The sequence below is a fragment of the Copadichromis virginalis genome, linkage group LG22, assembly GCF_057382275.1.
Source record: "Copadichromis virginalis isolate Kocher_CV1m ecotype Utaka linkage group LG22, C_Virginalis_male_GT1.1, whole genome shotgun sequence".
Lineage (NCBI taxonomy): Eukaryota > Metazoa > Chordata > Actinopteri > Cichliformes > Cichlidae > Copadichromis > Copadichromis virginalis.
In genome coordinates, this window is record NC_140638.1 from 11,617,500 (window position 1) to 11,645,388 (window position 27,889).

The following is a 27,889-nucleotide window of genomic DNA, read 5'->3' on the forward strand; positions in this document are numbered from 1 at the left end:
CCTGAGGCACCGACATTACAAACGGCATTGACAGGTCCTCCTAACATGTCATAAGTATACTAGCCTGTGCTGATAACAGAGATGACGTAGAACAAGGATGTACCTTCAAGTTTCAGCTCTGGAAGCTGCTAAAATGAAGCCAGTGCACCTGCATTATTTCCAGTGACCAGCAGGGGCCTACTCTTGTGGTCCTGATGAGATTGTTTTCTAATTTGCTAATTTCTGGTCTTATTAAATAAAATATGAGGTTTGATTTCTACATTCTGATCACCATTAGAGTGCAAAAGGAGCATACATTAATATGTCAGATCCATCAGTCTCTTCATGTGTGGTTTTAAAACGGCAAGGTAATGACGTCGACCACAATGCTCAGTTTGTGGATTCAAAACAGGCCTCGGTAAATCAGTGGGTGGCATCACAGTGGCTACAACCGTCTTTTATATGCAGCCACAGCTTTAATTATTCATATCTTTCAGACTTTAATAAAATTTGAATTGGTGAGATATAAAAATCACCCATCATAGTGGTTAAAAACTGGGGAATAGGCTTATTTCTGTAGTAAATTTGGGCATTTTAACATCGGAGTCTACGGGGAGCAGTCGCTTTTCTAAGAACTGCTGTTGTTCAGTTAGATTTTGCTCCTGCTCTTTCTTTTCTTAAAATAACTTAACAAGCAATGCACATAGCTACATTCAGGCTTGATTAGCAGCATGCACATGGATTAGTAAGATGAAAGCAGTATAGGTAGTCATGCTATGGTAGACGTATTAGTCATTTAAGAGGTTTTAAAGGATGGGTTAATAAATCCATGCAATCCAAACCAAACGTCAACCACAGGAGGCACAAAACTGAAAACTACTCAAAAGTGCCAGAGCCTCCTCCCAACCCCATATTATCATGCACATTGACTTTGTTAACAATAACCCAGTTTAAGGAATCTGCGAGTGGAAAAACAATTTATCCACTCAATCCTCCTCCATCCCTTATTATTAATTTTAAACAAATTGTTTATGGATGCAGGGATAACACCGGGGCTTACTGCTAGTTTCATGCTGCGGTTGCAAATGTCTCCTCCTTCCTGCGTGCTCCCTCATTCAAGCACCCCATCACGCTTTTAATTTCCTTTCTTACTGCATTGCTGAAGCAAGATTCCCCTCTCAATGCTACAATCTCACTGACACTATAACCTACCAGATCTTACACACACACACACACACACACACACTGCACGTAATCTGTCGTGACTTCAGTGTCTAGAGTTGTCTGATTTCAGCTAGCTCTACATCTCTAGTCTGTTTTCTATCTAGCCATGTCTCACTGTGAGCTATTACACACACACACAGACACACACACGCAGTCAGAAACACATCTCCATATGTCAAGATGTGTCAGGCCAGATACACACGGCACCACCCAGGCATAACCTTGCTGACATGTTGTCACTCCACGCTGAAGTGCAAGGTGACACGGCCTGTGACTCAGCGTGCGTCTGTGAGGGTGTGCGCGTAGTTTGCCTGCATGTTTGTGTGTGTGTGTGTGTGTGTGTGCTGAATGGGGCAGTGGCTAAACGTTTAATCCTGACTGACTGTCCTGTTAAAAGAGCAGAGTGGGGAGAGAAGGGGTGAAGAGGAGTGGGGGTGACATATGTAAATGGCGTTGCAGTGGCAGGCCCCCAGATAACGAGCGACATGGTTTATTCATCCTGTTGGGCCTGCACTTGCGCACACACACACACACCCAACTCTACTGCAGATCTGTAAGGATACACACATGCTCAAAACACACATATACACTCTGATATCTTGACAGATTGAATCTGCTTGCGCGCATTTAAAAAACACACTTGCCTGTTTTATTGACTACCTGTGTGTGTGTGTGTGTGTGTGTGTGTGTGTGTGTGTGTGTGTGTGTGTGTGTGCAGCGAGCAAGCAGGAAACACAAGTTCAACCTATCATGCGCTCTTTCCTGTCAGGAAGCAGCCACATTTCGACCAATCACAAGGTCAATATCGCCGGATTCCGTGCTGCTGGTACACCTATTAAACTCACCTATTAAAAGCGAGTTCACAGTGTGCTCCCACGGAGGCAGGATTTATCTATCATGCTCTAATTGGTTGATTGTGGCTGTTCTGAGGTGAGATTGAGTCGTCCATCATGTCCCGACTGAGGGCTGCCGACGGGGGAGGAGCAGCAGCCAAGCGAGCAAAATTGCCCCTCATAAGGTGTAAAGGGCTTGAGGGTGTTAAGGTGGCAGGCAGTGTTTTTATAGAGAAGTTAACGGATTCCGAGTTAATCTGTTTTTCTGAGGCAAATGGTTATCGACTGCCCTCGGGGACAAAGCTCGGAAAAGTAAAAGAGACTCACACGGGGCTGATTTTTTTTTTCTCCCCCTTTCTTTCTTCACATCCCCGCCTCACTATGATGAATTTTTATGCCGCTTTGTCAATATTATTACAGTAAGGCCCTCGAGCTATGTTATTAGCTTTTCTTTTTTTTCTTTTTTTTTACAATTTGAACAGCTATCAGCAGCTCAGCCATCGCCCCACCTGACTCTCTCTACTTCTTTCCATGCTATGTATCCATCCTTTGAGTTGCCAAGCCAAGCAGCCAGCACCTTCCCGCTCAATAGCGGCCATAAAACACGGCCGCAAACCCGTGTCTGTTTTACTGAAGCAATTTAGCATGGCTCAAGGGCACAGCAGCAATATCTCTTTCTCCTGTCTGCCTGTTCAGCAGAAGCCCGGTGCGAGCTGCAGCTGGGGGGAAATAGTGCCCATTCTCACGTCCGACCCGTTTGACTGACTGCTCTATTTGGGCGCAGAAAGGATTGGGGCAGGCCTGACTGACTGGTGCTTAGATGCAGCTGATGACTTTGTCCGTGTCCACCGTTTGGCTCTTATACCCACCCTCCCCCCACTGTCTGTGTGACTGACCGGCACAGATGCTTTTTGGCTTGAGGAAAGAAAAAAGAAGGGGAAGGGGAAAAAAACAGTTTGGGTTGTCAGCGGAGAAAATATTGCACAATAACATAGATTTCTTTCAGCCTCGCTTTGTGCCAGTGCGATTCACTCTTGACACAATCGATGGCTGCTATTGAGGTGATACAAAGCAAACATTTGCAAAGCTCAGCTAGCTTTTTGCTTTCATCTAACGCCCGCAGACTTACTTTTATACCAGTTTTTTTTCTTGCTTTCACCTCTAATACACCGACTGAGTTTTGAATAATACTCGAGTATTATTCAGAGCTGAAAGGAAGGAAGGGGGGGGGGGGTTATTGTAAGTTGGTGCATTAGCCGTGTTGATTCTCATTCACATTTACGACTGTCTTCTTCTTGGCACTTTTTGTGAGAAAACTCATTTCTCAGTGTGAGATATTTTATAGACGTGATTACAAGGCTCATTGATCAAATCCTTCATTCAGCATAATCTGAAAGGCTTACGAATGTTCGCTCATCTACACAAATATTTCTGATTGTTATGAGTCCTTTGTGATCTAAGAAGTGTTATTTAAAGGTAATCTTTGTTGGGTTCATGCTGCTTTTTTTGTGTGTTTCTTCTGAGTTTGAATTAATGAAGAAGCGGCACAAACGACAGAGTGGCCCGAGGTATACATAGACCCTGCTGTAATTAAAGCAGTACAGTTTTAATCCTGTAAAACAGACTCTGGATTCATATGCACTGAAACTTTGAGCGGCCTAGCAAAAAGTCAGAGTAATGTCCAACTGCACTCAAGTGAGAATAGCGAAGGTAATTAACCGTCCCGGTGGATTCGCAGCCAGCGAGGCGATGGCGTGTGTCCCGAGTCCTGTGCGGTCCACAAAGGCCGAGCATTTCCAGTGAGAACATGTCTGAAGTGCATTTGCAAGAGGACATGCCTTGACTTAACTCTCCCAACTCTGTCCAGAGTGAAAGCTGCCGTTCAAAGTCCTCACAGATAAACGCACCATTTTAAGTTCATTACTTTGCAGGTATTTTTGGTATTTTTAACCCTTTAAATTTCGTACAACTTTTAAACTAGGCGCTAGAACCCCGATGATCTATCGTCTATTTTCAAATAAACTGGGATCAGCTTTTATAATAGCTGATAAATTAAAATAAAAAAAGTAAAGACTATACAGAAGAAACACCCTGAGTGCTGACTGGCAACACATATATGGAACAAAGTTGTTAGGCTTTTAAAAATATATTTTCTAATTAGTTTTTAATTTTCATCTAATTTCTAGCTTTTAATTAGGTTTAGTTTTTGTTAGTTTCCAGATTGGGTTTTCTAGTTTTAGTTTAGTTTGTATTAGTTTCTGGGTTTAATTGTTTTTGATAGATAGATAGATAGATAGATAGATAGATAGAACTGCAGTACTTTTTGAGGGCAGTTAACTCGTTGTCATGTAAACATCTAACAATTCAGTAAACACATCAAAATGTCATCAAGACGACCTGTGATAACAATTTTTTACCAAACTGGCAGAGACATATTTGTATCATTTTTCCTCTACATCTTTACTTTGGTTACTTGAGTCACAAAATCCTTTCAGTTAGCTTTCATTATTTCAGGAATCTAAATTTCATTTTTGTTTTATTTAATTAAAATTGTTTTTTTTTCTTTCACATCTAGTTTTAGTTTAGCTGACTTTTACTTTAATTTTGGTAACCTTGTTTGAAATGCCACAAACAACAACTTGTTGTGATAATAAAACCAGATTCTTTTTAAGCCACATTGTCATATTATCTTAGTAAGAACTTAGATTACATTTTAAATGTGTAGCTATTTCTATTTTTTTATTTGTTGTGTCTGAAAAGAAAAATAATTATATATATATTAGATTGTTAATTCACCAAATATTTGTACTGGTATTGATATCGGCCTTAAAAGCCTAATATTGGCAGGGCTCTACAAAGTCCCCGCAGCAGCACAAAATAAAATTAATTGTGGAAATAAAGATCCATCTCATATCTCTCATATGAGACTTGTCTTAATTTATACAGGCTTTATTTAGGCTTTATTTTGTTTTTTTACGTTGTAATCTAACCTGTGTGTGGTTTTGTTCCTGTGTGCAGATCATTCAGGACCGTGTACTAGAGCACGCCTCCAGGAGTAGCCTGATGTGGAACAGTCACCCTGGGGGCCTGTTCGCTCTGCCGCAGTACTCTGGATACCTGGGAGACTTCCCCTTCTACTACGACACACTGGGTCAGTAGCCTTCACACACACACACACACTCTCACTGTAAAGTGCTGTTACGCTTCTCCCACCCTGCATAGCCATTAAATTGTCACAGACTTTTTGAATAAAGACAGTAGATTTGTGTACAGCTGTGGTTGTGGACTTTGCACAAACACTAGAAAAATAGCCTTGGTCTACTGCCCTCCTCGAACGGCTGTGAATAGCAGCAAGTGGAGTGGACGAACAGGCCTTTGACGGATGTTTGTATTAGCGCTGCTGACACATCGCCGCGTCCATCATTGGTTTTTGAGTCAGCATTGCTACAGCTTCTGCCGCTGCCCGCTACGGTTCAGCAGTGTTGATTCCCCCCCCCCCCCCCCCCCCCCCACCCCACCGCAATCCGCGACCCGGGAGCTGCTCCATCCCTCGCTTCTCCACTCCATCATCATCCGCTGCAAACGTCCCCACGTGCACAAAGTCATAGACGCCCAGAAAGCAACAGTGCGAATGCAAAAATGTGTCGATGTAGCACCCGAGGTGGAGCGGATATTAAAATGGATGGGCGCGGTGACAGGCATGGATTACAACACTGGCAAGTTTATTTGTTTGTCAAAGAGGAAGCAATTAAACACGGATGGGTTTTTAGGAGACAAGGTGGCTTGTCGCTGACGGGTAAATGAGTGAAATCAAAGAATGTGAGTTTGCTTCTAAGAGATATTTCTTCTTGTTGTCCAAGAGCCAATAACAAGACACACACAGACTCTTTTTCATGCAGCATATTAACACTCAGACTCACACAGCAGGAGAAGAGTTTGTTTTGATTGCTTTAGCAGAATATTCCTTTTAATAAGAAGCAGAAATAAGTTTGGGTTTTTTTAGGATGATCATAACATACATCTTTAAGAATAGTAATAATAATACCCTGAGCAAAAATACTCATCCATCTCTAAAAATTAAAATATCATTAAAAAAAAGTTTCCTTTTTCATAATTTAACTAAAAAAATGTAATTAAAAAAAAGTAAACTTTCATATGCTCTGTGTTCATATTCAGCACATGTAAAGTGGGTGTTTTTCGTGTTTATTCCAATGACTTTCTTTAAAGAAATCCAGTATCTAATATTATTAGAATGTTTAATTTTGGGTTTAACTAAACTAAATAAACTAAATACTGTTGATCTCTGAGTACATGTAATCATGGGGAAAAGTTCATTTAAGAATTTGGGAGCTCTTCACAAGGACTGGGTGGATGCTGATGCTGGTGTTGAGTATCGATTAATTTGTGTTAAGACAGAGAGACAATGTCAGATGATCTTACCTGGTCCTCTGTGTTTTATCAGGTCCAAAGTCAATGCAGCCATCTACTGGGATGGTTTAGAGCACTTCCAGCCTCCATCTGCTGACAGGCTTTATGGAGATTTCTTTTTCCAGCAGGAGTCCTGCCCACAGCACCAAAACGATTTACATGTACTTTTTACTCACCATGTTACTGCTTTACTGAATTGACACAGCAGAAAGAAAAGCATATTTATTATATTTATTTATTTTTCATTAGCTCACCTATTATAATTTTATTAAGGCTGAGTTCGTCATAGTATCGCCGTTGTGTCCGTTTGCGTATGTATTTGCCTAGGAGAGAGGGATTTTCAGCCAACCGAAACTCCAAAATCCTAACAGGATGTTCCTTCACACGGATGACACTGTGCGTCAGTCTAATGTTGATTTGTATACAAGTGTACTCAAACAGGGGAGGGAGGGGCAGCAGAGTTCACCCAGAATGCAAGAAGTGTAACTGTAACAGTAAAAATAACAAAGTGAATATAAAACATTACCTCAGATACTTTGTTAGAATTGACGCGATTGCGCGAAACCTCAGTCGAGAAAAAAATAGTCACAGTCAATAGTTTTTATCTCTCCAGCTCGCTGCTTTGTCTCTCACTTTGGGTCCGGTAAAACTTCTGTATTGAGACGCACCGAAACACATCAATAATGTTTGAGCATCTCATTCATAAAAATATCAGCAGTAAAATTAAAATGGGCTTCTCTCTTCTGGGAAAGCTTTGGAAAGTGGCTGCAAGGATTTCCTCTCATCAGTATTATTAATGTCAGCCACAGATGTTGGTCTGGCTGTCAACCCTCATGTTTTGGATGGGGTTGAGGTCAGGGCCAAGACTCAAAAGCCAAACCAAAGTGGGACTGATGGGGCTTGACTTTCCACTCTGGGTAACAGGATAAACCTTAAAGTGTCACAAGATGATTGTTGGAGTAATGATAAAATTATGCAACAAAACATTAGTTGTTGTTGTTTTTTATTTGGGCTTTTGCTGTTTTGTTGTGAAATTTTGGCCAGTTTTGCTTTTTATGTCTTCAAATGTTTTATTTTAGTGGTTCTCAACACTTAAAGTGGGACAAAGATGACCACAGTTTGGAGTGAAACTTATGGTCTCAGTCATACAGGCAAGAGACTGGGTGGTGACTGCCTGGCAACCTCCAGTCACTAGTGAAAATGTGTCATCTCTGACCAGCTGGTGTGTGTCTGCCGAGAGCAAACTGAATCAATAACTTCCTGATTTCTTTGGTCGCTTGCAGATTGCCCCCATTGCCTGCATGAAAGACAACTTCAAACATTTGCTAACTAATCAATGTGCGGCACACACTGGAAACTGAGAACATTGCATATTACAGCTGCAACAAACACATTTCAGTAGCAACTTTTAATTTGAAGGGGAGCGATCTCCATTTACGGTTTGTTCAGTTTCACAAACACGAGAAGTTGGTGAGGTTTTACAAACAACGAGCTACCACGGCAACTTATAGTGACCAAAGCTATCGCGATGAGGTTTTCACCTAGCAACAGCCAGCAACCACTTGCCAACCAGTCAGGGAATACACATTTTTTTTGCCAAGTGTCCATAGTTGGGGTTCACAGACCAATCTTTAGGCCTGCTTGACTTGGGAGTAGCACTTGGTTTCGCAGCGACTGCCACAACAACCATCAGCAACCACTCGCAGCTGACCAGAGAATACTGATGGTTGCCAGGTGGTCTCCAACTGGTCTCTGAGTCCCACATGCGATTTATGTAGGAGAAAAACACAAACAAGAGTTTGCAGGAGCAGTCGTCTTGCATTTCTTTTTCTATAACATTCAAGTATATGTATATTTGTTTTTTTGCAAATAAAAGCCAAAGAAATTATGAATTACAGGCTGTATTAAAACAATCCATAATTGGTAATTAGTTTAAAGTCTCGACTCTATCTAGTATACAGTCCATGCAGTATTTCTTAGACGAGGAGGGTCATTGTAAGTAGGAAACTGCCTCAAATTGCTGAATCAGTCTTTAATCTGCCTGGCGTACTGCTTTAAAGTTTTAGCCAAAGAAATGTGTAATGTGCTGATGCCGGATGAGATAAAAGCCACTGAGCATCATGTGCTAAGAGGCAGAAAACAGCATGCACATTCAAAATACAGAATATGCTGCGTGATAATAATCCTGCTCCTTGTTTTCTTCAATGTTTCATGAAAGTCTGTTTATGAGCTTGTTACAGTTTTACATCCCTAGGTGTTAAAAAAGTCGGCAGTCTCTCTACTTTTTATTACAAATCTAAAGGATAGTTTACCAAGTTTGAACTATATTCCTCTTCATAAAAGTTGCTCAGTGGCGGAAAGGAGACTCATCTAATGCTGTCTCCTCCCCGCCATGCTTTGCTGCCTTGGATTAGATTAGATTTAAATTAGGAAAACTTGGACGTCCTCTATGATCCGTCTTGCTCAATATCTTATTTCCTCCTCATTTTCAGCCTCAATTACTCTATCAAGTCAGACTGAATTTAAAGTCACATCAGCAGTTAGCAGTCGTGTGTTTATTGGGTTGCTGATACAGCTGAGGAGTTTTTAAAATGAAATATTCAGTGATCAAAAGATCTGGCATTTTCAAAACACATTAACAATGTTGAATATTTTAAGAGGGGTTTGAAAAACTTCCATCGCTGACAATTATGTAATCTGTGCCACTGAAATGCTGACATACTGGTTTTAAGGAACAGCTTTCACTGAATATAGATATGAGGTGTTTGGAAATGCAGAGCTCTGGTTCTCACTCGGCTTTGCTCTTTTCAAAAGCCTGAAATTGCATTGATGGGTTGACAGTCTGCTCTTTTTGCTGTTTTTGTTCAGAAATACATTGAGTGTTTTCTGTCTGTTGCGTTTCAGGTATTAGACCGTACCCGAAGTTCACAGCTGTCATCCATGCCGTCTCCCCTCTGGTGTCCCAATCCCAGCCCATACTCAAGCTCCTGGCGGCCGTGGCCAAGTCCCAGTACTGTGCACAGGTACACCATTTGTGTGTTTGTGTGTGTGATTGTGTGATTGTTCACTCATTATCTCAAGAATCCTCCACTCGTCTCCACCGCGCATCTGCTAAATTGTGCCGTGTTATGCGGCTCGCTCGTACGGCTATTTTGCAATCGTATTTTCCAACCAGGGCAGCAGCAGAGCTCATCCTCCATCACCGTGTGCTTGTGTGTTAACTCCGGTGGATTGAATTAGAGCAGCAGTTTGTAGCGGTGCTACATCTGTCTCCATGGCAGCCAAACCCCCTTCAGCACAGCTGGAGATGGCATGTATCGATTCCCCTGCTTGCTCCTTACTAAAGCGGGAAATGAAATGGAATTTGCTCCCTGATGGCTGTTTTTTGTGTTTGCCTGAGTGTGTGGGTGTATATATGTGTGTGTGTGTGTGTGTGTTTTTTGTTTGTTTCTGCGACCAGCAGAATGTATGACCAAGTGAGTTTGTATTTTGTGTAGGAGGAATGCATTTTGGATAGTAGTACATGTGTTGGTACAGGATTGCAGGGCATGTTAATTGCATCTTTTTGTTTGCTTGCCATCTTTAAGGCACTTGTTGTTTGTAATTATAAAGCCCACTTGCATACATGCTGTAGTTAAGGCATGATGTAGCCTGGATCACGGTTATTTTCTCCTGGAAATATCGCTCATCGTGAATCACTCTCTTTCATCTAAACATGTTGATTCTACATCTGACCTTATTCACTGATGCCTTATGGCCATTTTTGCCCGTATCTGTTACTGTGATCACTGCCCCACTGATGGACACAACAGCTTGTCTAAAATAAATAACAGTTTATTAAAATCAGGATTTCTTAGCTTGTCGATCCATCTTCTTATATTTATCCAATTCAGGGTCATGGTGAGACTGGAGTCTATCCCAGCTGTCATAGGGTGAGAGGTGTGATATACCCTGGACAGGTTGCCAGTCTGCTGCAGGGTTAGGGAGGCCATTAAGCTTGCTGTTCTCACCCTGGCAAACGGCACCGTAAAACAAAAGATGTGTCAGATCCATCAGCACAAGCCGGCCGGTAGTGCATCTCTTGATTTTTGAAACCTCACTCGTCGTGCCGCCGCAGCCAGGTTGAAGACGTGAGTGTTTACAGCCGTGTCGGTTTTTACAGCTGTTTTAATGATACATGGGTACAGAAGCTCTGAGTTTGAAACTCTGAGCTTTTGTACCCATGCATCATTAAAACAGAGGAAGATGTTGCACCAGTTTCAAAAGATGAAACTTTTTGGAACAAAGTTTTGAAAGACTTTCAAAATAAGTCTAATTTCTTTTCCTTTGTTTCTCTGCTCTAAATTCCATTTAGCCCACAAAATTGTACAAATATTTTTCTTTAATATTTTTGTAAATGAAAAATACACCTTGAACATACACTGTGAAAAACGTTGATTGTCATGTGTATTTATTTATAGCCTGTACCACAGAAAAATTACAGAAGCTGAGCCCAAGTGCTTAAGAGTCGGGCACGTTTACATTCAAGGTGGCCAAAAAACACAGAATACATGAACAAAAACTCAAAGTTGTCTTTTGTTGTGTTAACTAATTATCATGAAAAGTTAAAATCTCAGTGATGTAGTGCAAAGTGTCCAATTTGCAAACTGGACACTGCTCTCCCCTACATAAGCTGCCTTTATAGGTGAGAAGTATCAGTATTGGCAATATTGGCCCAATATTTGCAGCTGAGCTGACAACCATTCACTCACACATTCACACCTGTGGCTAAGTTAGCTGGAGAACTTGGGGAGAACATGCAGAAAGGCTCTGAAAACACAAGTAGGCCTGTGCGATATGACCAAAATCTCATATCCCGATATAAGAATTCTACCGATATAAATCACAAAAATGTAACATTTTCTGTAAATTCTGTGAATCTCGGGCAGCTCGACTTGCGGGAAGTGCTTCCAGCTGCGCGTCATGTAGCTGGAGTCGAGTGTTTTAACCGATGCATGAAACTACACATTTTTAGACATAAGTTGTAAAGGCCGCCGTTTTCTTTGAGTATTTATTACACGGCGTGCTGCGGGGAAAAGCCTGTTCTAACGTTTGAGTCTAAGGTTTATTTTCTAGCACCTGGCGGCTCTTTTTTACTTCTCATCCGTAAACAATCTGCTCTTTCACGTGATTCAGTTTATTTTGAAAAGTCTCAACAGGATATTGAGCTTTATTGTGAAAGGTTTATGTGGAACATAAACAAGCGGACACGCGATGCTGTTACCGTCTTTGTTGCTAACCACAACGCATAAAAACAGGTGCTTGTCCGTCCTTAGTGTGGTTATATTAAATATAAGAGAAAGAGAGAACTTTAAGAAATTAATATAGCCACTACAGTGACCACCAAAACGATTAAAAAATATTGCCGTAAACAGTTTATTTTGCGACACCACGAAACAAACGATAGCGTAAAAGGAAACGATAGACGTTTTTATATCGTCATCCGATATATATCATTATATCGAACAGCCCTAAACACAAACACTGTTTTATCAAGAAATATACTTTCAACATAAATAACTGAAGGAAAAAAGAATAAACCTTACAAAAAACAATGTTTTATAATACTATAAAATATATATTTAGTGAAAATGCTAGATGAGCCTTGTTTTAATCCAGAGGCATCACTGGTATGACTTCAGACCAAATAATTTAAAAAACCTCCTTCTCTTTCTAAGTCAACATTAATAATTTTTATAATAACAACTACACTGACAGAAGAGAAGTGCCACTAGAAAAGCTTGAAAGTTGGAGACTGTGGTTAATGATATTTAAATGTTGCCCCTGCTGCCTTATGTCAGCAGTGTGGCTTCAACAAATAAGCAAAGTTAAGATTTACATTTCCAGACTGTGTAACTCAGAGGGGGCGGTATTATTTTTAACGGCACTGAAATGTAAAATTGGTGAAGTCACTTAAAACTGTTGAAAAAGCAAAAGTAAAAAAAATTGACCTGGATTATAAAAAATATTTATGTGTGTTATGAATATTATAAATCTGAGCCCAGCAGTCAATGCTGCCTCTCCTGAACATTTCATTGTTTTAGTGAGAAGAATGGGTGTTTAATATTCAGCCCTTCCTCGGTGTGGTGTAACCCAGCTGCACGTCCTATCGTCGACAAGCTTTCACAGACGCATCCTCTCATAGCAGCTGGCTGAATGAGTAGATGCTCCCCTCCTATTATTTTTATGGAGGTGCTTTTGTGTTTGCGTTCCTCTGGCTGTGCATGCAGAGTGGAGAGCCAGGTACGCAGCCGGAGTATTTTCTTCCACTCTCAGCGTGAGGAGAGAAGGAGAGGAGAGGAAGAGCAGGGCTGCTGGGCTATGAGGGGATGAGCAAAGGGATATAAATAAATGAATGGAGGGGACAGAATGAAAGAACAGAGAGGGTGGAGGAGGCTAAATTGGACACAAGAAAGCTTTTGAAGCACATTCTGACAGCCTCCCGCTGTGTGTGTGTGTGTGCTCATGTGTGAATGTGTTCACGCACATTCTTGTGGGAAGCGTTTCTTCCTCTCGCGCTGCAGACACACAACAGCTCCTTCACCATTTCTCCTGCAGTCATATAGGCGCACACATACAGAGCCTCCACCAGCACCCCTTGGGAGCTGGTGAGCTGACAGAGACACCATCTGTCTTTCTAATCAAACAGGAATAGAAGGCTGTAACAGCTCAGCTCTGTGTGTGTGCGGGTGCGTGCACATGCATGCAGACTGCATACCTGTTGTTGTTGTCTAACAATGACGGGCATTTTCTCCGTCCAGATTTGGCATCACGAGTGTTTTTGTTCGCTGATAATGTTGAGATGATTTTGCAATTCATCAAACAGCTGAACATCATCTTCTTTCTCTTCACACAGCTGCCGTAGACACATGGAAACACATTAGCTCAGATATCTGAATAGCTACCAGCGCATAATTTGGCAGGTCCAGTCAGGGTGCAGAGACCCCGAGGGGAACCGCTGCGTGTGACACAGTTAATGTCAGGATAATGTGAAACTTTATTGATCCCTGCAGGGAAATTCTTATGGGTTGCCTCCATCAGGGACGCCTGAGCACGGTGTCAGCCGCAGCTCTGCACACTGGAACTGGGATGGATTAATTTGCTCACTCGTTCAAGGACATTCCAGCAGGGCAGATGTTAGCTGGCACACAGCAACTGGATGTTGATGATGGGGCCCTATCAGTTTCTTCTTTACCAGCTGGGTATTAACTACACACTGCAGGCTATGGTTTCATCATCTTAAAGGGAAAATCTAAAAAACAAAGGATTTAACTTGCAAGTCACAGACAAAAAGTCAATGTCTCTGACGCTTGATGGTGCATGCAAATAAAAGTCTCGAGTTCAGAGTACAGGAAAGAGAAACAAGCATCTGCCCCAGGTTCACAGGAAGTTTGATAGATGCTAAATGGACTGATTTTTATATGTATGTATAGCCCTTTTCCTCTCATTTACGCATTCACACGCATATAGGCACTTTTATTTACACCTAAGTGCTTTCTATCTAACATTTACACTCAGATGAACGCACCAACGCAGAGTTCGGTATCTCGCCCAACGATATTCCGGCATACAGACTGCACCAGCTGGGGGTCGGACCACCAACCTTCCAATTTGTAGATGACCTCCTCCAATTCCTGAGCTACAACCACAACCACCCCTAGACCAAAACAAAATATCTCGAAAAAACCAATCAAAATACTAAGATTCAGTGCAAACACTGAAAGACAGCATACTATCAAGGAAATTGCTTCCTGTTAAATCAACTGCTGATTTCAGTGTAAACCTTTTAGCTTAAATGATAGCATTTTTTGGAGGCACGAGGACGCGTTTTGTGATGAGAGCGGTGAAGAACCAAGTTGCAGCAAATGCAAACCACATCTACAGAGTGTACTGTGCACTGCACAGACACAGGTTTCTGCTAATTAGCTTTTATATATAAATAATAATAATAATGCTGGAATTGCACTCATTCGTGGCACTCACAGCAGGCTGTACTATTTGCCAAATAATTTTTTTTAATCCTCAAAAGGCACCAACACCAACAATAAAGGTCTCCATTTTCTCCTTGGAGGTTACAGAAGTTGTGCTACTTAACCTTTAACTGCACAACCACTTTACTTGCTTTTGTTGGAAGACACTGACTTGTCTGCAAACACCTCGCCAACTACTCACTAAGCCGTAGTTAAACTGGATAAAGGGTGACGCAAACCACCTTCAAAGTAAAAGCTGCGCCTTTTAAACACGTTGGCACAAGTTTCACTGCCACGCTGTGGTTAGTTGGCAAGTGTTTGCAAAAAAGATGCAATTTTTTAATGCAACTGCAAGAAACCAAAGCAATGACAAGGAGATTTGTGCTGCACCACCCAGTAACCACACATGATCCGATCAGTCCTCAGTGACTGGAAGTTGCGTGGGGTTAGTATGATTGAAGCCTTAGGCAGCATATGTTGCATCTAATTTATGCAACAGTTGTAGCTTAGAGCAGAGATGAGCAGGTTGTTCTTTACTCATTTGCTGTTTTGAAATGCAGAGAAAACCTTCCAAAGTCTTTAAGTCCAGAGTAACATAACCATGTTTGGCTTACCGCAGTTCCACGGCGCCATCCAAAGTTTGACAGGCACGCCACGTCCAGCTAGAGGAGTTTAGCAAGCTTGTGTCGCCACATTATTCCACATCAAATTTAAGATGCATGAGAAGAATGGTTCGAGATATAGGGATGTAACTGTGTGTGTAAATGTGTGTATAAGGTCAGCTAGGATCGTGTCATATTTGGGTGTGTGTGTATTTTTCATCAAATATTAATGAGGCCCGCCGTCGTCGTGCAGCGAATCGGCTGACCTGCAGGTCATATAAAACATGATGTGACTGTGGCTGGGAACATGACTTTTTAATCTGAAAACATCATCTAAAGGGAGGTGGAGCATCACAGGGATGTAGCATTAAGAAGGACAACCTGATAATGCAACGAGATCGGCTACAGACCGAAATGTAAAAAGCACGCTGGGGACATAATTGGAAATATTTTATCACTTCAGCTGCCCTTTTGTCTCTTAAACGTTTAATCAGCTTGTAATAAGGTGACATTTGCTGGCTGCGGAGCACATAAATGTCGCCTGCTTAGGCCAGTTCATTTTGTTTGGGTTTGAGGAGCTGAATTAGATTCAGCGCACAAATAAAACTTCCTTTGTTTGTTCTCTCTTTCAGATCATCGTCCTGTGGAACTGTGACAAGCCTCTCCCCGCAAAGCACCGCTGGCCCGCCACCTCAGTGCCCGTCATCGTGATAGAGGGAGAGAATAAGGTGAGCCGCGCACGCTCGGCCTCTCGGTTACCTCAAAGCTGTGATCCCGATCATTTCTAATTACCTAGCTCGTCTTACACATATATTCTCTGTAAAGCTACTGAATCTTCAGACATTTTATTCAGTCTGAGAGTTTCGGGGAGTTAATGAGTTTCGATTTGGGTCGCAATGATTCCATTAGAGGACAGTTTGTGTGGTTTTAATTAAAGCTCAGTAATGAGAATAATATACACTGAAAACAGAAGGCCTGAAAGGCTAATGCATATTGTGTATTGGAATGATAAGGTGGTAATAATGGCTAAGTGCACAGGCAGAGTAGCTCTACTTTGATCGGAACCAAATATCCAATTAGCTAAAGAAAGTGACAAAATCATTGCAGAGTAACAATTGAGCCATAATCTGCAACATAAATGCACTTGGAGCATTTACGTTTCTTCATCGTTCATCCATTTAAAACTTTTTAGGACTGTAAATATAGGCTATTTATAAAAGATGGAGCCTGAGTCTGTAAATCTGTATTATTTTTAGCAGCCAACAGGGGGCAACACCTCTGGTTGCAGCTTTAAATCAGATTGGATACAAATGTATGAGGACATGCTCAACCACTCATTTTATATATGATTAAATATGATCTCAGTAAACATTTCCCTGATGAGTTTGGGTTCTTAATCTCTGGTTTTTAGTGATTGTAATTTTTGAAAGTGCTCTTGAGCAATAGTGCTCTAGTCTTTCTTTGAACATTTGCTGTTTTTTCAGTCCAGTCTCTGTACCTGACCATTTTCTTTGTTTGGTAAGCATTAACATTAACCGGTCAAGCATAAACACGGCACTTAGCACAATGGATAAACCAGCGTTGTGTCCACACATAACAGACAACCTAGCAAAGAGCCTGTCTTAAATTGTATCTTTAGCCACTTTGTTACTTGTAACCTGTCACAATAACACGTTATTTGTCCAGTTTCTTTAGTTATACCATTGAAAAATAACACGCGCCGTTTTGACAGGCATAAATCGTTCCATTTTTGCACCACTGAGGTGATTCCCAAAGAGATATTAGCCAAAAACTTGGCATATCTCTGCACTGCATGCAGGGTGTCCTGAAAAGATTTGAGGAAAGTGCACAAATGGAGAACAAAAGAAGAAGAAACTATAAAAGACCTGACGCAGGACCCAAGAGATGCAACTGGCCCTTCATGCAATCCAGCTACAGTTCACTGAAGCCTCATCAGAAATGTATGGAAGCCCGTTTCTGCCACACAAAAAAAGATCCATAACTCAAAATTTCGACTTATTAACTCGAAAATTCAATCTATTAACTCAAAATTTCAAGTTAGCACTGCCAATCAGCAATCTACATGAGTGACGTCATTTCCTTGTTACCCAGAAGCTGAAGCCCTCAGGTACAAATGCTACAGCATTACAGTCAGTATTACAGTCAGTCATGAACGCACAGATTGCTGAGTATTTTCAATGTGGCTTCACAAATGATGAAATCCTTGTGCTGTTAGCTGAATCACATGGCGTTACTATCAGCAAACCTACTCTCGAAAGCGTCAATTTGTACATCCCTCTGCGCCATAACCTTCTGGGTAACAAGAAAGAGACGTTATTCACGTAGATTGCTGATTGGCAGCGCTAGCTCGAAATTTCGAGTTACTTCTCTCAAAACTTCAAGTTAATAAGTCAAAATTTCAAGAAAATAACTAGAAGGCAGTGTCCTCGATTTCTCAGTCAGATCAACATCCTCCTCAGGAGTTCTCATTGGATGTGTCCATCATTTATATACAGTATATGACTGAAACTGAAAATGGTTTTTTCGTGATAGATTGAGGTATAGAGATGGTGATTAGAAAATAGGGACAACTGCCTGTAAAAACACTTATATGAAACCATGAAAAGAAACAAACCCTTGCCTCTGATATTTTTCTTGAAAGAAGAATAATCGCCTAAATAAAATATAAAAGATTCTATTTAATCGGTTAAATAAATCAACAGCTCAGTTCCCTTAAATTGACAAGCCGTTAGAAGTGACAAATTTGTTTAATTCTGAAATCTTCTCTTCGAAAATGTTTCCACACAGATGGTAAGAAAAAGCTTTCGACGATGGGTAATGTGCATAAAAGCTATGTTTTTCGAGTGGGCGTCAATTTTCTCAGCATGTCAGCTTAGAGACATTTTTCCCTCTGTTATGACTGGCGGTGTCATAAAATGCATGTTTTTCCTGGTTTTTAAGTAAACCCTCCAGCGAGACCCAGAGCATGCCTCAGTGGCATTTATTATGACATCCGCATTAGGCTTTTATGCTGAAGGTACTGTCCTGTGAAAAGCATTGCTATGTTTACCTTAACCTCCCTCTGACCTCTAATTGTACGAGTCAAAGGTCAAACGCGGACACGCAGTTTGACATTTGAATTGTTTCTTTTTCAAAGAGGGTCTTTGAGGTGTTTTTTGAGAGGGTTAGGGTAAGCGGGATCTGTTGCTCGGCTGTATTCCTGGACATCAGACCCATCCGGAGCCCTCCTTTCCCCTTCTTCATCTGAGGACTTAACTTCAACTGCCAATCAGGGAAAGTGGCTTTCACATCAGTGTCAGTCACTCAGCGGTAGGCTGGGTTTATGGTTTACCTCTCCCCGTGGCTCTGAGTGGTTTCTCCCAAGCTGTCAATCACAGTGGGAAGCCTCTGCGTGTAGCTGTGTTGCTTGTGAAAAGCGAGCAGAACGGGCTTAGTGCACTGCTGTTGTTTGTGTTTATGTGCGTGCGCCAGGCAGCCTGTGGTTTGTTGTGGTTGTGGCGTTTTATGTGTTTACCGTGGCGAGCCAAGCTGTGTTCCTCCACCCCACAGAGCGCGAGCGAGAGAGAGAGTTTGTCATCCCTCTCGCCTTTTCCCTGCCACTTTCCCCCCCTTATCCCATCTCTGCTTCATTCCTTCCCTCACTCACACATCCACTGTTTTTATCATTACTCTTTCTTTTATCTTGCTTTTGCTTCTGTCTATCTCTGCATCTCTTTCTCCCACCTTCTTTTCTCGCTTGTTGTCCCGGATGTTACCAGGAGTGTAGAAATACTGACGTCATGAGTCGTGGTTGGAAGAATCGCCAAATTCGCTTCCTTTTGTGGTTTTTACGTCTTCTCACTTATTTGCGTATGCGTGGATGAATTGTGGCATGTTGTTTTTCTGCAGAAAAGAAATCTAGCAGTTTTAGCAGATCCAATTTTCCCCTCAAAAAATGAGCCACTTTATTAGGTACAGCCTAATAACGTGGACCTTCTTTTGCCCCAATTCCTGCCGGTGCCGCAGACATTCCTCAGACATTTGTTGAGCGTAAACGATGTGAATCTCCTCTTGCACCACATCAATTAGACTTTGATCTGGGCTTGGAGCTTATTTGAGTGCATTGAACTGATTGGTGTGGTTAAGAAACCAGTTTGAGGTCATTTTGAGCTTTGTGACATGGTGAGTTATCCTGCTGAAAGCAGCTATCTGAAGATAGTACACAAAGGATGGGCGGAGACCAAACAGCGGAAAATGTACCAAGAAAATCCCACACCATTACATAACCAGGATGGATCCAGGCTTTAATGTTATCTGCGTCTAATTCTGATCTCACTATTTGAGGTTGCCGTAGAAACGGAGACTCATCAGACCGGGAAACATTGTTCAAATCTTGTGTTGTGCAGTTTTGGTGACCCCGTGTGAACTGTGGCCTTGGGTTCCTGTTTTTAGCTGACACGAAGGTTCAACGTGTTGTGTTTTCAGAGATGCTCTTCTGCATACCTTGGCTGTAGTGAGTGATTATTTGAGTTTTCTTCTTATCAGCTTGAAGCAGTCTGGCCATTTTCCTCTGACCTCTGACATCAACAAGGCGTTTCCTACAGATTAGTGGAAATTTCTTTTCTTTTTAGCGCCAGAGATGCTTTTGTGGGATAATCCCAGTGGATGAGCAGTTTCCGAAACAGACCAGCCCAACCAGTGCCAACAACTATGCCACATTCAGAGTCAATTAAATCACCTTTTCCCCATTCTGATGCTCACCTTGACCTCACCTACATGTCCAAGAGAATTAATTTCCTGCCATGTGATTGCACAAAATGAGCAGTTGTACCTAATAGAGTGGCTGTCGAGTCCGCAGTATTTCTCTATTAAATGAGTCCAAACAAACTGTTGTAACTTTCCACTTCTTATTCTGTTGTGGGCAATTAAACTCCTGTTAAACACCATGCAAGACAAGCACAAGCCTCCTAAAGCTGAACAAATCAGCTTACCAAAACTCACTGGAAATGCTTTTCCATCTGAAGAAAAGGGGAAGAGAGAAAATTTTGCTTACTGGCAGCTTTTTCTGTTTACACGTGAGGGCCCGTGGGTCAGCACTTGATAAGGTGAAGATAATTTAAAGTCTGAAGCCCCGAAGAAGAAAATTACAGGATGCACAGTGTGCAGTTTCCATTGCAGTTTAATGAAAACTGTGGATAGGTGCTGCACAAACTAAGTGTAACACCCAGGAAAACAAGGACTACGTTTCTTTTTTCCCCCCCTTTCTTAGCGCTTCGCCCAGCGCCGCCTCCTCATGCAGTGTCGGTAGTTAAAAGTTAAGTCCAAGAAAAATAAAACAAATGAGTCGATCCTTCTTCAGCTTTGTATTTATTCTTCTATCGGCGGCATTATATAAACACGTCAGTGAATCACACTAATGCACTGGATGGCATGTTTTGGCATTAAAGTGAACACGGCCGCTGCGATAATCCCACACACTCCTGCTGCTGCAAATACCCACCAGAGCCTTGAATAGTTATTAATGCGAGCCGTTCCGAACCGTTCCAAACAAGTCCAGTGCCCAGCTGTTTCAGGAAATTGCTTTTTTCCTTTAATAATATTAAATTATGGATTTGGTATTGTATTTTTTTTTTTTTTAGGGTGTATGCCTTCATTTGAAAGCTTGGCTCTTAGTAACAGACATGTGGTTGCATTGTTGGTTTTGGTTTGTTTGAGGGATTTGTCGACAGCGCGGAAAAAAACACAGAATAATACAGATTTTATCCTTCAACCACATCCTGTCTTTCCCTCCCTCTGTTGTCTTCTCACGGCGGCCAACAAAATCTGGTTTGTGACTGTTGGTTTAGGCCGTGTGAGGATCCCGGCGGCACTTGATATGGTTTACATGCACTGGTGGTCCTCCCTTCCGACGTTCCCTACGTCTCTCTCCTCTGCTGCTGTCCTTTAGAGAGGAGGTGAAGTGCTGCAGGCAGATTCCTGCTGCAAGAGCTCACATTCCTGGAGAGAAGCAGGAAGCCCCAGGCTAATATGTCTCACTTCTAACATTACAAACCATCTGGGGCCTGGAAACATCAGCTTCTCATCCTCTCTTTGTCTCTTTTCGTCTCTTTCAGTATTCGCTGCTTGTCTCACTGTCACTTCCTCACCTCCTGTCTCCTATCCCTGGTCTTTCACCTCTTTTTGGTCTTTTCTGGTATCCTCTATGTGTCTTTCTGGTGGGAAAACAGGTGGGGGGGCGGAGAGAAGGGGTTGTTTTGTTTCTCGCTTTATGCCCGCAGGACATCATGGCAGTAATGACGACAATGAAATGAGAGGGAGGGTACCGCTTCTCATCTTTCTTCTCATTTTCTCTCCAGCGTTTTTTCATCTTTCGCTGTCACTCACGCACCTCGGCTCTTCCACCCCGTTCGAATGTGAGCGACAGCTGAAATTTTCATCTGCTCTTGTTGGAGTATTTTCGGGAAGACGGGAACACCGCGGCACTTGGCCGGACAGGCCGTTCCCATCTCTGTCGGGCTCCACCGTGTGAGCGGGAGTGTGATGAATTTTAGAATTGCTGTGTGAGCAACATGTGAAGCATTATAAGAATTTAAAGAATCTCAGTTCGCATTCCCATAGGAATAAACACAAATGCTGTGTTTATTCCCATGAGATGTTCTGCCAGGCCTCTACTGCAGCCACCTTCAGTTGCTGCGTGTTTTGGGTCTCTCTGCCTCCAGTTTGGTGTTTAATAACTGAAAAACATGCTCTGAGGTCAAATGACTTAAAAAGCAAAGAATATCTTTGCCTTGAGAAACTCTTGGGTTGCTTTTGGAGTTTGCTTTGGGTTGTGATCCATTTGCAGTGTGAAGCGTTGTCTGCTCAGTTCTGCAGTGTTCGGCTGAAGCTGAGCAGAGAGTATAGCTCAGTTCATCCCGCTGCTTCTATCAGCAGTCACATTATCAATAAAGTGGCCCAGTTCCACTGGCAGCCATACACGTCTATGCCATAACACTACCTCCACCGTGCTTGACAGATGATGTGCTTTGGTTCCTGGGCTGTTTCTGGTTCAAGGTAATATTGGCTTCATCTTATTGTTATGAAATTTAGCAAGGGGTTGATTTTCCTGCAAGCTCACAGGGTAGCAACTCCTGAATCCCAAAGAAGTACATCAGAAGAAACTTTGCTCATTGTCTTTGACTGTAAAAGGGACCACGACTGACAAAAGACCCTAAACGCACCAGGAAGGGCGTTGCTCTAGCTCACCTGGTTTAGCAGGCGGCCCATATGCAACAGGCTCTGAGCATTTCCTGCATGTCCTTCCCACACACTCTGCTTTCCTGTCTGCATATAATAAGCAGGTTTAAGGTATTCCACCTGTCATAACCAGATGCTACATCTGCCTGTGTCTGCGGTTTTAGAGCAGTTTGTTAACAATTTAGATTCCCCTTAGCCTGAAAATGGGGTCATTAACATTATTTTTCTCTACACTCATAAAAATTAACTCATAAAGTTTAAGTCAAGACATCAAGAGTTCAACCACAGACTTGTAATCTTTTCATTACAGCACACCTGCATGTCTTAGCATATATATTTAAAACAAATTCAAATAAAGAGCATATATCAGGTCTTCACTTTTTTTTTTATTCTGCTAAAAATTAAAACAGATATTGGACTTAACTTAAATAATATGAACATTTACATAGTAAAACAATTTTTAATTTACATATATTTGCACATAAAGGACTGAAATCTTATTTTATACTCCTTTAGGCTTTTTAATTTGAGATCAAGTGTTTTCCTTCTTGTATTAAAACGTTTGTGTTTCACCTAATAATCAGCTGAATTTAAAGATTTTCAAAAAGTCCCTTGAGTCATCCAGTAAAACTGGCCACGTGTTTTCCTCCTGTTATCTAAAGGACCTGGCAGACAAGTGAAGTCTGCACGCTGTGCAAATCAGTTCTGATTTAAGTGTTTGAGGAACTCGTGTCTTTCCTTTTGTTTGCAGGACAAAGTGCTTGGTCACACTGCTTGTACAATAAAAGTTATCAGGAGCTGGAGCACTACAGTAGATAAGAGGCTTTCCGCAGCTCGACTGCAAAACCAGAATTTTTGGGAGCGGTTTGGTTGTTTTATTTATTTGTTTTTGGTGCCCTTCGCCTGCAGAAGTGATAAAGACCTGTTGAGAGTGAGGTCAGCAGTGACGCTCGGCAGGCAGACAATGGCAGGTGTTTACAGGGAAACGAGGTCAGCTTTGACCACTCTTAAATGTAAATGTAATGGCTTTTCTGTGCAGGCGGTGCTTTAAAAGAACAAGAATCCTCAGAGAGGCCTGACCTTCAGAGCCGTGCTGAATAACTAAACAACGGTGTGTGAGAGTGTTTACATATATGGGACGTGTATCTCGATATGTCCGCGCGCATTGAAGCTGTGCGTTTCTCTGCAGTTTTCTAATTGCGTGGGAGGCGGTTCGAGTTCGAGCGCACATCCAGATTACGACACGCACGCTCTTTGTCACCGAGAAACCGCTGTTTTCTCATCCGAATGCCTTTCATCACAGCCAAAGACCAAACAAGTCTAAATATCCTCAAGATGTTGATCTTTCCATCCACCCACCAAACCCCCATCCACGAACACTCTCTCTGCCTCCAGTAAATATTCAAGGACCGTCATGCATTATACAGTTGGGTTTCATCCACTGTTAAATATACATATTGTGTTTTCAACAGCGGCTGAGATAAAGTAAATTTGGGCCACATGTAAGACACATGACTCACACTAGGTGTCTGACTACATTTGTGTGTTTTTATTGATTTAAAAGAGCGAGTTGACCCTGCAGCAGTAATGGAAACTAGTATCAGCACTCTATCTCTGTAGCAATCGACAGGGTGCAGCCTGCAGTAAAGCGTAGGATATTGGCTTTTCTCTCATTCGCTGTGCACCGCTATTTGTTGATGTCATGGCTTGTTGTCTCCTCTGAATCTCATGAATTTGTGAGGGATCATTAAAAATGCATGTGGCAGATATTGAGAGCAAAAAGGAATTTTTATTCCAAGATTTATCTCAAGGTGAAACTCTGCATTTAGCACTGGGGTCTAGTGAGCCGTGGGTAGCGATTCAGAGCGGTTGGGCTCGTCTGCAGTGACTATGACTGGAGGTTGCACCACGAGCAAAATGATTGCGACTGTTTGTGATAAACTTGGGATGTTGTTGCCCTGGAAGTAGTTGACTTCAAAGATGTGATCACTTGCTGACTTGATGATGATCACATGGCAGTAAGACGGACTTAGTCTGCTCTTGGTTTGCTGTCCATTTGCATTTGAATGAGGTAAAGTTGGCAATTAAATGCAATCTGTTTGTGGTAGTTAGGTGATTAACTTAACTGTGATATATCTGGGATAAATCGGCAGCAATTGTAAATCTTTTTCCATCTACATGCAAGAAATTCACATTTATTGCTTCCTCTCAGACTCCAGCCAGAACCCACGAGATTTGCAACAGCACTTCAGAAATTCCTCCACAAATAGTGACGTAGATGCTGCAGGATATCAAGTTAACTCCATAATGACATAAGCCCTCAGCAGCCTTAATTGCATGTAAGAATATAACCAGAATCCAACCAGTTGGCAACCAGTTCAGTCCCCTATTGCAAACAGATACATCGTTGCTTTAACATCAGCACAGACTGATTCTGTTTGAGTGCAACGTGTTGGCAGTTATTTGCCATCAGACAAGTTTCCCACCAGGTGACCTGTGCAGTGGCCTTGCAATCAAACGTGGTCAGCTAGAGGATGTTGCAAACACAGTTGCAAAAGCAAGAAAGTTTAAAGCAATCATCAGGCAAGCACCAATTTATTTATTTAGGTGTTTTTTCTAGTCCCAAGGAGGTTGCCATCCTGTTTTTACTGTATTGTGACTGAGCTATACAGCAGCTATAAGTGCTATTTTTAGAATAATAACTACTTGCATGTAATTTTCATGAGCTCTACTTTCAGCTTTTTAGCAACTTTCAGCAGATTTGGGAGTTACTAGCCTCAATTTTACTGTTTTACTTTAGTGTCAACATGTGCAGTCTCACTTTGAAGCCATTTTCTGCTACAGTAAAACCTCTAATCATCAACTTTAGTCTGATGCTTGTTACTGAGGTTGGTAGCACAAACCAAGCAAATAGCTGCCAGCTTTATCTGTCAGTAAGCAGCTAGCTGGTGAAACAACAAAGCAGCATCTGCCGGGAGTAATCTAACAATCAACTAAACAGAGAATGAATAGTGAACGTGTATTGATCGGGTGGGCAGGAATACACCTCCACCTGTACGCTCTGTGTGTAAATAAGCAGCTGTTTGTTGTCTACTCTGAATCTCATGAAATTATGAGGAATTGTTAAAAATGAACGTGGTAGACTTCAGGAGCAAACGGAGTTGTTATTCTAAAATGTGTCTCTTGTTTTAAGCTCTCCGTTTATGTTTTGTTCTCAGCTCCACTGAGCACTCCTTAGCATCTTTCAGCTCAATTTTCGGGGGGGGGGGGGGAGACTCTTGCCTTGATTTAACAATTTTAATTCAGTCTCGACACTCTCACTGCAGCCATTTTCAGCGAGATAAAACGGACAAAAATGCAAATTGTCTGTCTGTTAGTCGGTGAATAACGGAGCATGTAGGAGCTAAAGAGAGACACATTTCTGCCAGGAGTTGATATAAATCTAACAAACAGCTAAAAGGAGAGTGAACAGTGAACTCGCTTTGATCAGGCAGACGGAAACACAATTCCAGCTAAACGCTGTAACACACCAACATAAAAGGGGGGTTGTCATACCGATGTAAAAAGGGGGATATTATCTCATTGTTTATGAAAATTGCTTCCCCAAAGTGCCAAAGAAAACCAGTTACAGCAGGTTTACAGACTGTGCAGGCGGTTCTCCGTTTGTAAATGAAAGTTTTGATCCTGGGAGGTGACCCTAAAGCTGCAGTTTGCCTGGCAAGGGAAAAAAAGACAGCTCGGTTATGCCGTGTTTAAGTTTTCTCGTACCATCAGCGCCAAAAAAGCAGCAGAAACCAGCTCACGTGATTTTGTCTTTAAAGTGCAACAATTCCCTGAAATGCATTATCTCAAAATTGAAAACGTCTTGTTCAGTCAAGTTTGATTAAAACTCTTGTCTGCACGAGTGCTGTTTAATAAGAGCATGAATGTCAGAGAGGTTTACTTTATTATTTCCCGCTGTGCTCGGATCTAGATTTGCTATTAGTGTAGTTTGAAGATGGGATCCCAGCTTATGTCACTCCAATGATTTTTAACCCTCTGTGCTCTGTGTCTCCCCCTGCAGGTGATGAGCAGCCGCTTTTTGCCCTACGAGATCATTGTGACCGACGCTGTCCTCAGCCTGGATGAAGACACAGTTTTGTCCACCACTGAGGTATCCTCTAATAAACACAGCGACTCTCCTTTGTATCGCCGTCTCCTCCACTTGAGTTGTAAAGTTCGACACTCCCTTATTGCATTTCCTTTTTTTAGCTTTTAGCTTCTTTCTGTTTGTCCCTGCTGCTTTCAAGTTGGCCCCCCAAAATTTGTGGCCTGGTTCTTTAATCTTTTAAAGTCTAACTTTCATTCCCGAGGCCTTGCTTGCTTTTCTCTCTTCTCGTGCGCTTTTCTGCCTCTTTTTCCTTCCCTCTCCTTTTCTTCCTATCGCCCACCTCCTGTTTTTGGCTCTACCTCTCCTATCCCCTATTCGACGGCAGCACTGTTATGGGCATTTTTGTTCCACATGCTGGCGGGGCTGTTCCTGTTTTTCTTTTTTTCTTTTCCTGGGGATACGTTTTGGCGCGGCATCATGGGAAGCCAGAACATAGCAGAAAGAAATGAGTTTATGTGGCAGATCAAGATGGCAAGACAGAAGGGAAAATCCATCCCCGACAACTGAATCGACCTGCGTTACTCCCAGGAAGACGGTTGGATCACGAGAGCAAACACTTCTCAAAGTTTCTGAGCTCAGGGAATGTCGATGCCAGGAAACTTGAGAAAAGGGGGGGAAAAAATGAAGGGTAAAACCGGTAATCTCCCCATCCACCCACTCCTTCTTTTAAACAAATGATTCAAAGTGCAGTTTCTGGCCCCGGCGTCTTTGTTTTCTCATTTTTATCCGACTCTCTCCACCCTTAAGTGAAGATGGCGACGACGAGAGCTGTCTTTAACAATGATACTCACTCCTTTGAATATGACTCCCGGTTCAGTCGGAAAGTAGGCAGAATTATGAAAGTCTGTGAAATATTTTCCTTGTGATTGTAACATCATTCAGCTTCCATCTCTTTTATTTTGAACTGCAGGCAGGAGCAGAAGAAAGTCATTATTTTCCTTCAGGGCTTTTTCATATGTACAAATTTTGGCAGGAAGAGCAGATAGATACTGTTTTATGGTGGATTTTAAATTTTTTCTCTTCTTTTTTAATATTCAACAACATAAGCAGCCTCACAGCGTAGTATAGTGATGTGCGGTGTAATGCAGAGCAGGCTGTTTGAGGAGCCGCTGAGACCTTTCTGATGTTTTTGTCTAATTATTTGATTGAGCGCTTTGATCGTCGCTGCAGTCGTTTGCTACAAGCAGCTGCTTAGGAAAGACTGCTTTGTGTTTCATGAGGCTTTGCCTCAGTTGTATTTTCACTCGAGTGCGTTTTGAACGTGTTGTTCCTTTGTTGGGTTTCATTGTAGTCTCTTTCATTTCCTCTTTATCTTTTTTTCCCTCACACAACACACCGTAAATAGATACATTTTTTACACCTTTGATTAATGAAAACAACAACTTCACTTTATTTGTCTTTTGTAAGAAAATATTTAACACAGCTCAT

At 41.9% G+C, this 27,889-nt stretch overlaps 1 protein-coding gene across 1 annotated transcript in view; it reads left to right on the plus strand.

Annotated features, from left to right (window-relative positions):
* The window catches only part of ext1b (exostosin glycosyltransferase 1b), a 130,729-nt gene that overhangs the window by 94,849 nt on the left and 7,991 nt on the right, over positions 1-27,889 (plus strand). The window contains exons 5-8 of the mRNA XM_085445265.1: positions 5,055-5,187; positions 9,369-9,487; positions 15,708-15,803; positions 26,375-26,464. Coding sequence (XP_085301391.1) covers positions 5,055-5,187; positions 9,369-9,487; positions 15,708-15,803; positions 26,375-26,464 — 438 coding nt within the window. The remainder of the gene's footprint in view (positions 1-5,054; positions 5,188-9,368; positions 9,488-15,707; positions 15,804-26,374; positions 26,465-27,889) is intronic.